Source organism: Ixodes scapularis, unplaced genomic scaffold, assembly GCF_016920785.2.
Source record: "Ixodes scapularis isolate PalLabHiFi unplaced genomic scaffold, ASM1692078v2 PGA_scaffold10__122_contigs__length_95168666, whole genome shotgun sequence".
Lineage (NCBI taxonomy): Eukaryota > Metazoa > Arthropoda > Arachnida > Ixodida > Ixodidae > Ixodes > Ixodes scapularis.
In genome coordinates this window covers 45,339,120-45,352,820 of record NW_024609836.1, presented here as the reverse complement: position 1 = coordinate 45,352,820, position 13,701 = coordinate 45,339,120, and the positions used below count along the sequence as shown (strand labels likewise).

Genomic DNA, 13,701 nt, shown 5'->3' with positions numbered 1-13,701 from the left:
ATGCTAGCTCCAAATTGTTCCCAGAACAGGCCGAGCTCACGCACACACTCGCTTCACTAGAAGCCGTGTCCTAAATGCAGGTCGGAAATATGTCAACAAGATGCAGCATCATGCATCCCACCTGTTACGTTTTGTCACGTATATGTTCTACACACACAATGTTCTATTGTTCTATCAAGTGTTGTCTGGCTTTTGCCTTTTTTTGTATGACATGGGACCTAATAATGTGCTTCATTCTTTCCACTTTCGACCAGTTCTGAAAGAAGACTCTGATCCCGAAGACCTGACGCACTTGGCACCTCAGGCTGGAGACGACAGTATTCCTCTGGAAGAGCTGCCCTCTGGTATGTCTGCCAACTTTTTTTTCATAATCGTCTTCATTATACTTGGAGATCGCCAAGCACAAGTAGTATGGCACTCAATAAACAGTGCAAAACATAGTCCAGCTAGAAGACTGACAGTGTGGATGACAACAGAAGTAGAAATGTGTGAATATCGCCAGGTTTGAAATGTAGAGTTTAATACTAATGTGCTATGCCACTGAACTATAGCACTATAAACTCACTGAAATCCTTTGGGAGCGTCTGAGTTTATGTGATCTCCTGGGCTTCCGGAAACCCGTGGGAACTCCTGGGAGTCTAGAATCTCCGGAGCACTTAGGAACTTCCGGTCTTCTGGAAGCTTCCAGAGACTTATGGGCACTCCTAGGTGTCCAGAAGCTCAGCTTCAAGAGACTTGTGGAAACCCTTGGGTGACTGGGAGCTCTTTGGCAACTTTCAGTGAAACTTCTGGCTTTCCGGAAACTTGTTGAACTTCTGTGTGCCTGGGAAGTCTTTGAGAACTTCTGGTTTTCCGTAAGCTCATATGAAATCCTTGGTGCATGCAAACTTCTGAGGTCGTGGGAACCTGAGGACTTCTGAAAGCTTGCGGTAACTCCTGGGTGTGCATTCAAGAGCTCTTGGAAACGTCTGGTTTCTCGGAAGCTTGTGGGCTTCTGAAAACTTAGTCGTGGGCTTTCTGAAATTTAGGGGCTTTTGGAAATGCGTAGGCTTCTTGAAAGTCGCGGGCATTTGGAAGCTCCTGGGAACTTTGGATTTCTCGGGTACTCCTTTTGGGAACCCCTGTGCTCCCACGAACTCTACTCCAGAGAGCCCTTGAATGTTCAAGGGCTCTAGAGATAAGAACTCGATTTGTGGAACCACACTATAAATAATAATTGACAGGTTAACCAAGGTGACGCTCCATTCCAGATGTCCTGGGCGACACGTTTGTCCTGTCGGACCCTTATGGAGACAACAGCAAGCTGCTGCCGGACTATGCCCTGCTCCCGCCCGAGGAGGACTGCCCTCTGGGCCACAGGGACCCCTTCCTCAGCTACCGGGACGACAAGGACCCTTTGTCGTCGCCCGACTCGTGCGGCACGCCTCCCGCATCGGACTGCGAAGGCCGGGGCAGCGGTAGCTGCTCCGACAGCCTACTCTCGGACGTGCCGAGCCTCGAGAGCCCCGTCGACCGCTTTGCTGGACTTGACCTCCGGCCGGATGGAACGACGGACCTCCAGGTATGTGTGATGTCACCAGTGATGTTTGCAGGGCTGAAATGTTTCGGAAACGGGACTGTTATAACTCCTTAGCTTTAGTGACCATCTAGGTTTCTATTAACGCGAAACATTCTTTGGCTAGGTGTTCGTCATTTCGTGAAGCCCAAAAGTGAAGGGGGGAAGAGGTCATTGCAGTAAAAAAAAAGTGTTTGTGCCAGGCAGGAATCAAACCCAGACCATATAGATTATTCAGCAAGTGTCTTTCCAGCATGTCACGAAACATCGTTGTGAGTTGAGGTGCTATTTGGTGGGAAAGCGTCCCTGCTTTGCGTTCGGCAGATAGCAACCTGACACCCTGTCGCACGTTTTTAAAACGTGTACATGCCATGCATTAAGTGTACATGCCATGCATTAAGCCAATTGCTAAACTAATTCCAGTGAAGACCACTGAGAGCGTGGACGCCACGTTTCACGTGCCACACAATTGTGCAGCAACTTATTATTCATTTTTTTTATATATGCATACAGTCCTCCATGAAATCTGTGAGCATTGGTCGATAGCCCTCTAAAGACCCATTCGCACACTTGCCTTTGCTTGCGTCCAGGTTCTTGTGATCTCTTTCGATGAGAGAACGCGCTGCCAATTTAATGGTCGCGAATATATCCTTTCCACCCATTTCGCGAAAAATCGGGGTTGCAAAAATAAAGGGGTTTACACCATTGTTGGCAATGAGCTTAGAGAGATGAAATTTGGACCAGCCAGAAAGAACTGCTTTTGACACCTTAGGGCAGAGGTCTCAAACATGCGGCCCGCAGGCAGCCGTCTATGAGTTCTGGTGCCCATGCACTGGAAATGACATGTGCCATAGTGATCTCATCTCGCCAGTTAATTTTCGCTTGAAAAGTAGCTCTGCTGTTTTAACATATTCGCATAGTTTATAGTTATCTGTGTTTATTTGCCCTTTGTTTAGCTTTTGCTTCCCAGCTGTTTGTAATCTATGTACAACAATTCTGCTACTAGGCTGCAAGCACAAGCTCTTCGTTAAAAGATGCATCTCGGCTTTGCAAACTCTTGATTATCAGAAGCAACTGCCAAAGACAAAGCTCAAAACTTTCACCTTAAAAAAAAAAAAAGAAAAAATCACTATTAAAAGACAAGTATTTGTTCAAAGTGTTATAATAAAAATCGTCTGAAAAGTAAGAACTGTTGAATTAACTTATATTTTTTTTTCGAGAAATGCTGAGCTTGGTTAATTTCCAAGTGAATTGAGCAACGCAGACAACATTGTACTCGCTTTCTTGTTTTATTAAAAATGCCGGCACGTTGGCAGGGCGGTGTCATTTCAATTGTTATCGCATGAGGTCAAAGCCCAAAGGAGTTACTGTCGAGACCGGTTATAACAAAGTCAACGCGAATCGGAAATCACTTCTCTATATCCGCTATTTTGTTATAACCAACTTCGGTTAACGAAGTGCAAAAGGGGATGGGAAATTGTGAACGCTTCAATGTGGCCGCTATTTCGTAATAACCGACTTCGTTATAACTGATCTCGACAGTATATAAATAAACTCCCCTCCCGTCTCACGTTGGCCCTCGACCTTCCAGAAGTGGGCTATCTGGTCCCCGCACTTAAATGAGTTTGAGACCACTGCCTAAGGGGGACGACTCGAGATGTACGGCCTCTCCATCCAACACGCGTCACTTGAATTTCGGCTCTGAAATGAGCGTGTGAGAAATGTGTCTTCAGTTTTATATTGGGCCCTTTTACTATCCACACTTTCATATTACATTATTGGTTTGCTATGCCTCTCATAACAAGCTTTCTGATTGCCTCATCTCACTAAGCAAGCAAATAGCAAACACTTCTCCTAGACACACTGAATGTAGAACTTGTTAGTAGCCTCTTGTACAGTCGGGCGTCACCAGCTATAGAATAAGCAGCACTGCTGAAAAGGGTCCCGTTCGTCGGAAAGCTGCCCAGGCGACTTTGGCGAGCGAGCCATGTTGGCCTTCTTACCTAGTAGTTAAGCTTACGTCCTGCCGATCGTCATCAGGAAACACAACAAAAAGGCTTGACAGTCGATGGCCGTGGAAGACATTGGCAGCTTGTGATTACGTCCACCCCTTCGTCCCATAGCAGGGGCAGTCAAGACAGACGCGTGTTTTCCCCTTGTTGCAGGAGGACGAGTTTGACATGAGGGCCCCGTACATCTCAATGAGCGGGGACGACTTCCCCCTGCTGAGCCCGCCGGACTCCGTCATGTGGGGTCCACAGGACTCGCCCCAGGGCAGCACCTCCTCAGGACGCAGCTCGCTCTGCGACAGGTCGGTTTCGTAAGCCTCTCTCACTTCCCCTACCCTCTTCGAAGGGGAGAACAACCATTTTTGCACTTTTAGTAAATACCGCTTAAAATCGGGGTGGAAAAAAAAAAATCACCTTTTCTGTTTTGTTATCATTTAAATCAGGTTTGTTTGATCTATGTCAAATTTATTCAATTAAATTCGGAATAATTTAATTTAAATTGGATTAATTTGATTTAAAAGGCTAGCTAGAATATAGTGAATCCTTATTGTTACCGTAAATGTGTTTTTAAACGGGGCAGATTGATTGATCAGTTCGTCCGACCACTTATAAGAATGGGGAAGAAAAATTACCCTACTGATAATTTAAACTACAGTTAAATTAACAACTTTTTATTGATAAAATTCTCACTATATTAGAACAAAAATAGTTATTTAAAATTTTTTTACTATATTAACAAAAATAGTTAGTAAGCAAAAATAACAATCCCATGGCTCGAGCTTACGAGATAAATTGAGCTATCCACGATTGATAAATGTGAATTGGAGAACATTTTAGACCACCGGAAAGAACATTGATGTGACTTGAAAACCGCTACAAATCCCACTGACCGCAAAACGGAAATTTCTCCCACTAAACAACTAAACAAAATGCTAAATTGGCTACACTGATAAACAATCGCAAGCCGTCGTAATGCAGTCAATTGCACCCAAATGTAAATATGTGAACCAGCCTTTAGATTTATGTATGTGCAACTACTTCAAACTCTTCATGTCTCAAACTGTCCAAGACTGTATGTTCAGCTTCAACTTTTTTGTACTACGTCGTTAAAGGCGTGCTTAGTGTCTAGTGCTGAAGCCTCACAACTGTGCTCTGGTGCGTGGCGTCGTCTTGTCACGTTCGTATTTTCTTACGCAAGTAGCTTCGACAGTGCCGTGGAAGCCACGTCAGCCCGGACAATGTGGCGCAAAAAAGTCGACACCAAGTGCAAGGCCCGTGGTTTTGCACGCATCACTCGAGACTCGCCAAGCGATTCTCTTCAAGTATTTCCAAGACCCGTGGTCTCAGGCCGGTAATTAAGACGGAAATTTAGCGACTAGCTTAAAAGGATTACATATGTTTTTTCTCGCTGCCGTAAGTGGACCGGGGCCAATAACCACGAGATCTCGGTCGAGGTGTGGTTAAAGTTTCTTTTTTCGCGTGCTTGGACGGTCCGCAAGTGGGAACCCTCCCTTGATTCATCGACCGACGCTGTCTCTTCCACAGCCCGACGTTCTTCGACCCCCCCGTGCCCCCCCGGCACGCCCAGCACCAGGCCCTGGGGCCGAACCCGGACCCCAAGTCCAGCCTGGCGGCCCTGTTGGTCTCTCCCGAGCTGCCCCCCGCCCCCCCGGCCCCGCGACTGGGGCCGGCAACACCGGAACCCGCGGCTGGGGGCTGCGGCGGCGCAGAGGGCAACGGGGATGGCACTATCCCGGCCCGAGCAGCGGCTTGGGCGCCACGCGGTGCAGCGGAACGCTTCCATGGCGGGACACGGCCGCGCGGGCGACACGGCGGGGGACGGCAGGCGGCACGGGGTATACGTGACGGCGCCGCTGGAGCAGAAGATGGCGATGCCGTCGCCTCCGGAACCTCCGCCGAAACGGAGCAGCAGCGGAGGAGGCGGGGCCGGGGCTCTGGGCAGCCCCAAGAGGATGCGGGTGGACCCGCAAGGTGCGTGACTTTTTTTCTTGAGCCCCCTTTCAGGATGGACACGTTCGCACGATATTGTTTGCTCGCGTTGCATTATGTTATGGGAGCTTTCAGACCTGCTTACGTTGTTTTATGACCTCGAGTCACTGGGACATATATGCTATGTATGAAGCGTCGCCACCAATTCAAGTAGTACCTCCTTTTACGGGTCATGCAAAGTACGGATGTCCCGGTGACTTGCAGTGACAGTTACCGAGTCTGAGTAACTTCAGATGTGCACTGTGCATCACTGTTGACGCAAACACAACTTCGCATTTTCGCATTTTACTCTGACAGAGGAGTGATGGGCACCAATATTTACTCCTTAGGTTACTTAGGTTACTGCCCCCCCCCCCCCCCCCCCGCCCCCCCTGTAGACATTTCGCCACACTGGCGTACAATACTGTGGAAGCGCCCACTCCGTTCGAGCACCCACTATTAACATTTCCCAAAGCTTGGGAAGTCTGAAAAATGCATGTTAGGTGCCGGATTCGACTGGACAAGCGCATGTCTACATTAACCCAGTTTTTAGTGAAGGGAAAGTGAACGCTCCCACAGTATTTTACGGTAGTCGCTTTTATGGCAGCCATTCATTTTTAAGAGAAATACAAGAAAAACCGGTGATTGCTCAATCATGTCAACAGTGCCGCGCACAACACTCAATATATGGCTCCGTAAGCCTTCCAGGCTGTATCATAATAATTTGCTTATCCGCATTCTCTACCAAAGAATAGCCATGTGAGACTCGTTAACACAGGCTGTGCCTTTTATTTTAATAAACTTGATTGGTTTCTGGAGGCTACCTTGTTAGCTTCGTCAATAGACAGGGACAAGATTTTCTGAGCGAGACGCGCTTGATACAAAGCTAAAATTATACACCTCGAGGTGCCATTAGCACAGGGATTATGTGTCGAATGGTGAATTCCACTACTAGATTTGGAGTGCTTTCCAAAATATGCGAGGAAGGCGAAATTCCTCTCCGTGAGACCCCCTCAAAATCCACAAGCTGGACTCGCATTTTTGGAGCAACCCACCGGTGACGGCTTACTGTGTTAAAAATGGCCGCTGCTCAAATTCGACGAGCTTTCAGACGACCAGTCAGAACCGTCCCTGTCGAGCTGCGGAAGCAACACGTGACACAGGCCTGACCCATTGTCCATACCTCGGACACCACGTCACAAATAGCGAGGAGGACGTCCACGTTTGCCACCTTCCCAAACCGCCATACCTTTCGGTTGCCTCAGAGCAGCGAAGCAAGCACAGTGTTTGCCATCGGTGAAGCCGATTGCTTGTAACTTTAATAAGCACAAAGAGGTAGCAAGCCATCACTTGCACGGTCGTTCCCCTTGTCTGTTCTTGCTTTATTGCGCAAGAAAACGCCTGCTGTATGCATATTACAAAGGTAAACAATCATAGACAGTGTTATTAAGCGAGCGAGCCGCTCGTTAATCAGCCGGCTCGGGCTTTAGTATGTAGGTAAGCCATCGGTTGCAGCACAATGAATATGTCTGACCTCACGTCTACTGCCTTCGGATTTTCTGTCGTTCCTTTTTTTGTTCTTCCTCTTGGGATTGCAGACGTCGGCGCTTACGATTACGCTCCAGTCCCGCATCTACACCCTTCGAACCATGCGAGGTAGCAGCGTTTGAGACGTAATGCACCCACCGCACCTACTGCCCGTCACTACCCGCGTAAACAATCTACCATACCAAATCGGACATGCTCATTCCGTGACGTGAGCGTGCGGGCTCCGTGGTGCGCCGCTGTTGACTTCCGGGGAGATCTCCCGAAGTTGACCGGGCGGTTTCGGCACGGTTGAAAGCACTCCGCGAAGCTTGCGCTGCCACAAATTTGCGAGCGAAAAATGTCCAAATTGAGCCGGATCTGCCAGCAGGAGGTGCACGCTCCTAAACGGGCACTTTCAACGCGCTCCAAACCTGCGTGCGGAATTCATTGTAAGATTGCAGCTTTATGTAGCTCTCTAGTTACTGATAAGGTGCTTCAGTTGTTTTGCCTTTATCGCAAGCGTCCTACCTTAGACAATGTTTTGGCGTCTCGAGTGTGTGTGCACAGCCAAAGCACAGCGGAAGACAAGTTTTGCTGTTCTCATTCTGTCCGGTAGAATTGTTTCATCTGCTGGCTGACAAGCTCTGACCTTCGAGAAAAGCAAACACCATCAGCAGGCACCTGTCGAGTCTTCGTTGCTTGTCGATGCAATAGTCCGAAGTGAGCTGATGGCTTACGTGCTGTTGCCTCTTTGTCTGTGTGTACAGGTTTGCAGCTGCAAAACAAAGACAGCGTGCTGCTGAATCTGCTGGTGAATGGAGAGGATGCCAGCCACGGATACCTGTGCCAAACGTTGCGCTACGACAGGGTATGTGCTCCTGGCAATGCACACAACAACCTTCGAATGGCTCGGCTCTATTTCATCTCGGCACTCATTTGAACTTGACGCGATAAAATCGGAAACAAAACACTTTCAGTGGTCCCCGAATTGTAACTCCTACCGGGTGCTGCAAGCTTTCACGGGACTCTGACCTGGAAGGATTGCAAAAGTAGTGTGATGAAGCTTTCGGCTACAGCTTTATTACTGTAACATCATACTTGAGCGAGCTCATCTTTAGTAATTAAATCGGAAAGACAAAACTTTTAACTTCCATGTTTGGAAAACTCATAGCTCAATACTCTGCATTAACTTTTTTGTTCGACGTTGTCTAGGTGAGCGTATATCCACACTGCTGCAGCCTCGCACTACTGCACGAGCCCATGACTTTGTCTCGCATCTCGTTGCACTTTTTCTCGTGCAAAGGAGACCTCACTCGAAGCCGCACACCTGCACAAGCAGCTTTGACAGCTTAGGAACGCTGCTGAAACTACGCTATAGTACTCCGTCCGCCCTTTAGCTAGCCCACACTCCTGACTTTGAGATGCGCCTTTCTAGCAGGAACGCCTGTTCTGCGGAGCAATGTTACAAAGCCGCAATCTTGTGTTCTCATGCTTGTAGCCCTGGCTGCAGTCTCAACTAAAGGGTGGGAGGAGTATTAATGATTTTCATCGCATGTTTTTATAACCTACTTCCATGGCTTCTTCGGACCACCAGGCGCTGCGAATATCGGATTCGTTCGAGAAGGCTGGCGAGCGAACCTGCCGCCATAGATTTCTATTCGAGCTGCTAGGTGCTGTCGATTTCGTTGCACAAAAACATAGATGCCGAATATAGATTCCGTGCAAATTGTACCGGACACGATTTTGTTCTTGCGTTTTCAACCTTCTGCACAATCCTGAAGCCTCGCTTATCTTTTCTCCCCGCAGAGGTTCCCGGCACCCTCGCCATGCCCCGCCCCCCTCTTACTGGACGAGCCAATCCCGAGCCTTCAGGACCTGAGCCAACTGGACGCGGAGGTCAATGCTCCCATCCAACAGCTGCTCACGGGCGAGGACTTGCTCAACGCTCTCGACCAGTCGGTGCCTGCGCTCGTCTAGCCCCGCCCTCCTCCACAACCTTGTCTCCCCAGGCCCCGCCCACACCTCCCTCCCGCCGTCGTCGTCATCGCATTCCGATTTTGTCCGATCCCTCTCCGCGTCCGCCACAAGAAGCCGTCGCCGCCCTTTTGTGTGTGTAGAGAAAAGCGTTGCTATCCCGTTCGCTTTTTTTCTTTCTTTTGCAAGTTTAGTGTATTTTGTTGCATTTTTGTTTTTTAGCCTTTGGGTCGGAGCAATCGTCCGACCTTCTTGTTTCCCATCGCGCCACCTCCGATCCGCAACCGCCGTCGCCGCGCCTTTCTTTAATGGCCATGACTTCGAGAGAGAGAGGGTTACAAATCGCTCCTTGACCTCGCCGCATCTCGTCGGAGTACTACGCATACGGCACGACGCATTCGCTCGTTCTTAGAGGCCAGCGTACAACCTCAATCTTCTGCAGGGAAGAAAATCATCTTGGCGCTCCCTCTCCTAAGATGCGAGGGGTAGCCAAATTGGGGCAAGGTAAAAAGTGGAGAGATACAGGAAAAAAGGAGATGGGAAAAGGTGGAAAGCGCAAAGTGTGCGCCGGCCTTTAAGTTACATCGGGGCGACGGCGGCGGTCGGAAGGACCGAGAACACCAGGAAAAGGGTGGTGCAGGTCGGTGCTGCCGTGTCATTCACGCTCACGTGTCTGTCACTCCGTCACACTACTTAAACTGGGAAGGAGGAAGCGCCATTGCCTTTTTGCACGCTTTCACTGCCGCCCCCGCCTTGCCACTGCCGTGCGGCGTGCAACCGCCCGTCTAATGCGCACGACGCGTGCGTCCTCGGGATCGGGCACACCGCCTTCGATGTCTTGGAAATGGGAAAGGGCGAGAAGCAACAAGAAAATAAACGAGGGAGTCGTCGCGTTTCTCGTTGGCACGTTTTCCACGTTCCGGTTCTGGTTCTGCTTTTGGCAAGCTTGGCGCCGGCTGCCGTCTGGGGTCGACGTCCCTCGATCGCGAACGAGCTTCGCGTCGCCGCCACGCTATTCAAACGCACGAAGGGGGAAAGGGGGCTGCTGGTGCGAGGGAAGAAATGAGAAGGATACGGCTGATCTGTACATAGTTTTATTTTGCGCCGTGTATGTGTGTGTGTGTGTGCATGCGTGTGCATGCGTGTTTTTATCCTATAGTACAAATCTCACGAAATGAGCGGGCGCACAAACCCAACTCCTGCGCCTCGTGTCGTCGTCGTAGGGCGCGTCTCTGCGAAAGGAAACGGGTTTGCCACGCCATCGCGTCGACGTGCGTAACTTTCTTTTTTTTTGGAAGGGATGTAAAAACACCATGACAAATTCACCAGTCCTGCCACGATAGACCTGAGAAAGGTCCACCGCAATCGGTGGATTCTTTGCGGGTCCATCTCTTTACTTACGTGTGTGCCCGTGAGGCGCCGTGTCTCTTTACGTTACGTCTTCCTGTTGTTCTTTGTGGTCCTGCGCTATTCGACAGCCCATTCGGGGAATCGGGGAAGTGGGGGGAAGGGAGGGACGAAAAAAAGTAACAAAACAGATTATGGTCGGTCGAGCACATACTGCCGAAGTGCCTGATTTGCGACACGGTATCCCCGTTCTCTCGACTTCAAACGTACAGCGCTGCCACTCACGCTAAGCGCGCCCAAACGACTACTCTGTCGGAAACGACTGCCCGAGACGTCCAAACAAACAAACCACCACAAATGCTACAACAAGGACCCTCTCTCTCTTTCTCTCTCAGTCGCTCTCTCTCTCTCTCTCATCAGTGTCTAGAGCGTTTATTTCATCGAAAGAAGCAGCATGCCTGAATTTGGATTGTTGTTGTCATTGTTGTTGTTTGTAATGATGCGTCGTAGTGCCACTCTGACCAGTCTTTTGGCCGTCTATTCTGTACATAGGGCACCCCTTTCGATTCGTTTGTTGCCGTCTGGCCCCGCCCATCCCGAATAACGTTGTTTGCCCGTCTCCTGCGGGAACGGGTCGTTGTTACCGAGGCCTCTCCGTGTCTCCACAACCCCCGCCTGCTGCAGATCGATCGGCCGACCGCCCGATTTATGCGCACGGAGTTGGTTGTACATTAGAGAGCGGCAGAGAGTCATCCTTTCCATCCTTTTGTTGTTTTGTTTGCTTTTTTCTTCTTTTAATGAAATCGTAGGCTGAGGACAAGTTTTCTTGTTTTCAGCCGAGTTTGAAGAGAGTTTATATACATCGAAACCCTGATGTCTAGTGAGAAAGCCCCCTTTGTTTGCAGAGGGAGACAGATGTGTGTATATCCATAGTTTTTTGCTCTTTCTGTGTATCGAACATAGAGAAGTCGCTCTGCATTTTGAGCGGGTGACAAGATCCCTTAGTGCACCCAAGGAACCCTCCTTCATTCATACTGTTCTTTTGTTTTCTTTATCTGTCGTTAAGAGTCTCCCCATCTTATCGGACCCTACTAACATCTACTTTGTGTGTACACCATCATGAGGGTTCTTAGAACTTCGGATCAAGGTGTCTGTGCATTTTCCCGCCTCCATTTTTTTGAAGATTCTGCTTTGTGTAGCCACGAGGAACACTTGTGTATATGACGACGAAACTGGCATTGACAGAACTTGGTACTGCACATGCAATTTTTTGTTCTCATACTTTTACGTCCCACAATGCCTCCCACACTTTCATTTCTATTCTTCGCTCCTCCTCGTACTCCCTCATTGCGAGACTAGTGTGAGCCAAGATTCACAGGGACTACCGACACACACACAAGCGAACTATCATTGTTGGAAGATATGACAGATCCGTATTTTTGGCAGTCTTGAATAAGGTGGATAAGACGAAGAAGAGAGAAAAAAAACGAGAGTTGTATATTGTTGAATATATGGGCATCCGTGCATCAATACTCTCGCATAAGCAAGTTGTTGTAAGTACAATGTAGTTATCGAAAAATAAAAGTATCTTTTCATTTAGTAAAATGCTTACGTCTTTGTCCTTGATTACTGTGTGAGCAATGAGCACTATGCCATAGTTAATGACATAATGTGCCCGCAAAGTACCGTTTGACCACGTTGTGAAGACTTGCCCTGAACTACTTCTCAGAGTTTCCGGGATATCTGTTCTTTGTACGACAGTTGACAAACAATTCAGGGAGTAGTTTTGCATGCGACATACGAGGTAGGGATGTACCGGTGACTCGCTGTCATTATCTCGTCCCAACGTGTAGTTGAATGCAACTGTGTGAATGAGTGTTTAGGCAATCTGCATTCATTGGACAGAGCCCCGAGCATTAGCTGTGCGCCCCACAAGTGCAAAGATTCACGGCTCATGGTACGAGTTGTGAACTCCGCACTCGGCTATTGCATCCAGTCGCATGTGGTCATCGGCATGAGCTGTGTGGAAAACAGCTTATCGCCTCCCTAACTCAGCAGTTTCTAGGGTGCGAAAAGAATCTTGCGAAATGTATCTGTCAGCGTGTGATTATTAGTAATGCTCACAGCTACGACGGCCAATGAATGCTTTCATGGATTCTTTCGGCATGCCCCAAATTAGTGGTACGATTATACTGGACAGAGACTTTCCCGTGTTTTAATGAAATGACATACCACTGAAAGTGGTGATGATAAAGCCAACATGGGGCCCGCATTGGTGACAAAAACTCTGCAGTGTGGCCTATACATGGTTTGCACGTGATGTCATTGCACCATGCAAGTGGTTATTCCTGCTTCTTGCTTAGAGAAAAAGCATTTGGTGGCGTGAAATGTATATATGCTGCAGAAGCTACGTACTCGGCTGATGCAATCTCAATGCAAGCCATGTATAGTTGGAAACAAGTTAAGAATATCGTAGGCTCTGCCCACTGCGCGAGCTTTCCCCCTAACACTTTGGGGTTTCTTGAGCACGCCCGGCCAAAGCGCAAGGGAAGTTGCCGAGCGCGTCCTGGAAGCGGAGCTTCGGGCGTATTGACTATATCTAAGCCAATGAGATGTAAAGTCGTGGGATACTGGGAAAGTAGCGCCATTATACCTGCCTACTCGCCAAGCAAAAACATATAATACTGACCTACAACCAAACCTCGCAAGGTGATTGGTTGATCGGTCTTGGTTGCCATGGCAATCACCATTTTGGTCTATTCGAAGCTTCGGAAGGGTCGTTCTAAACCAGTCGCCCAAGATCACTTTGGAGCATCATCGTAATGAAGGTGTCGTTCCACGCCAATATAAGCGTCTTTGGTGCTGTGCATGAAATCCACTCATCAATCAGGTGCCGCATCTGGTGGCGGTGCGAAGATGTGCGCCGCCAGTGTGTGGATGACGAAATCTCTGTATTCCAGAAACCTCTCTATAAAGCTACTTGTTGCCAGCAAATTTAGATCGGCGCACCAAGAACGGATCGAGGTCTAGGAGAAATTGCTCATTCAATGAATCATACGGCCGCCCATGGTGCTACTTTTCCAGGACCCAGTGACATTATGACTGACTATGAAGAGTGGGAAAGATAGCCTGTCACGTGACCACAATGAATGAAGCAGCCATAATGGGAACAAAAATTGGAATTTAAATATAGAGGTAACAGTAAGAAAGCACAAAACAAACAGAGGGACGAAAATGTGTCTTATTTATTTATTTATTTTTTTGCTTTACAGATTTGTTTTTAAGATGCCTTGAAATGCG

General features: G+C 48.6%; 1 protein-coding gene across 1 annotated transcript in view; it reads left to right on the top strand.

Annotated features, from left to right (window-relative positions):
* The window catches only part of LOC8041650 (hypoxia-inducible factor 1-alpha), a 216,962-nt gene extending 204,956 nt beyond the window's left edge, over positions 1–12,006 (top strand). Inside the window, 7 exon segments of the mRNA XM_029992579.4 lie at positions 255–344; positions 1,251–1,561; positions 3,721–3,866; positions 5,110–5,221; positions 5,223–5,556; positions 7,848–7,948; positions 8,887–12,006. Coding sequence (XP_029848439.2) covers positions 255–344; positions 1,251–1,561; positions 3,721–3,866; positions 5,110–5,221; positions 5,223–5,556; positions 7,848–7,948; positions 8,887–9,057 — 1,265 coding nt within the window. The 3' untranslated portion in view covers positions 9,058–12,006.
* Positions 12,007–13,701: the final 1,695 nt, after the last annotated feature.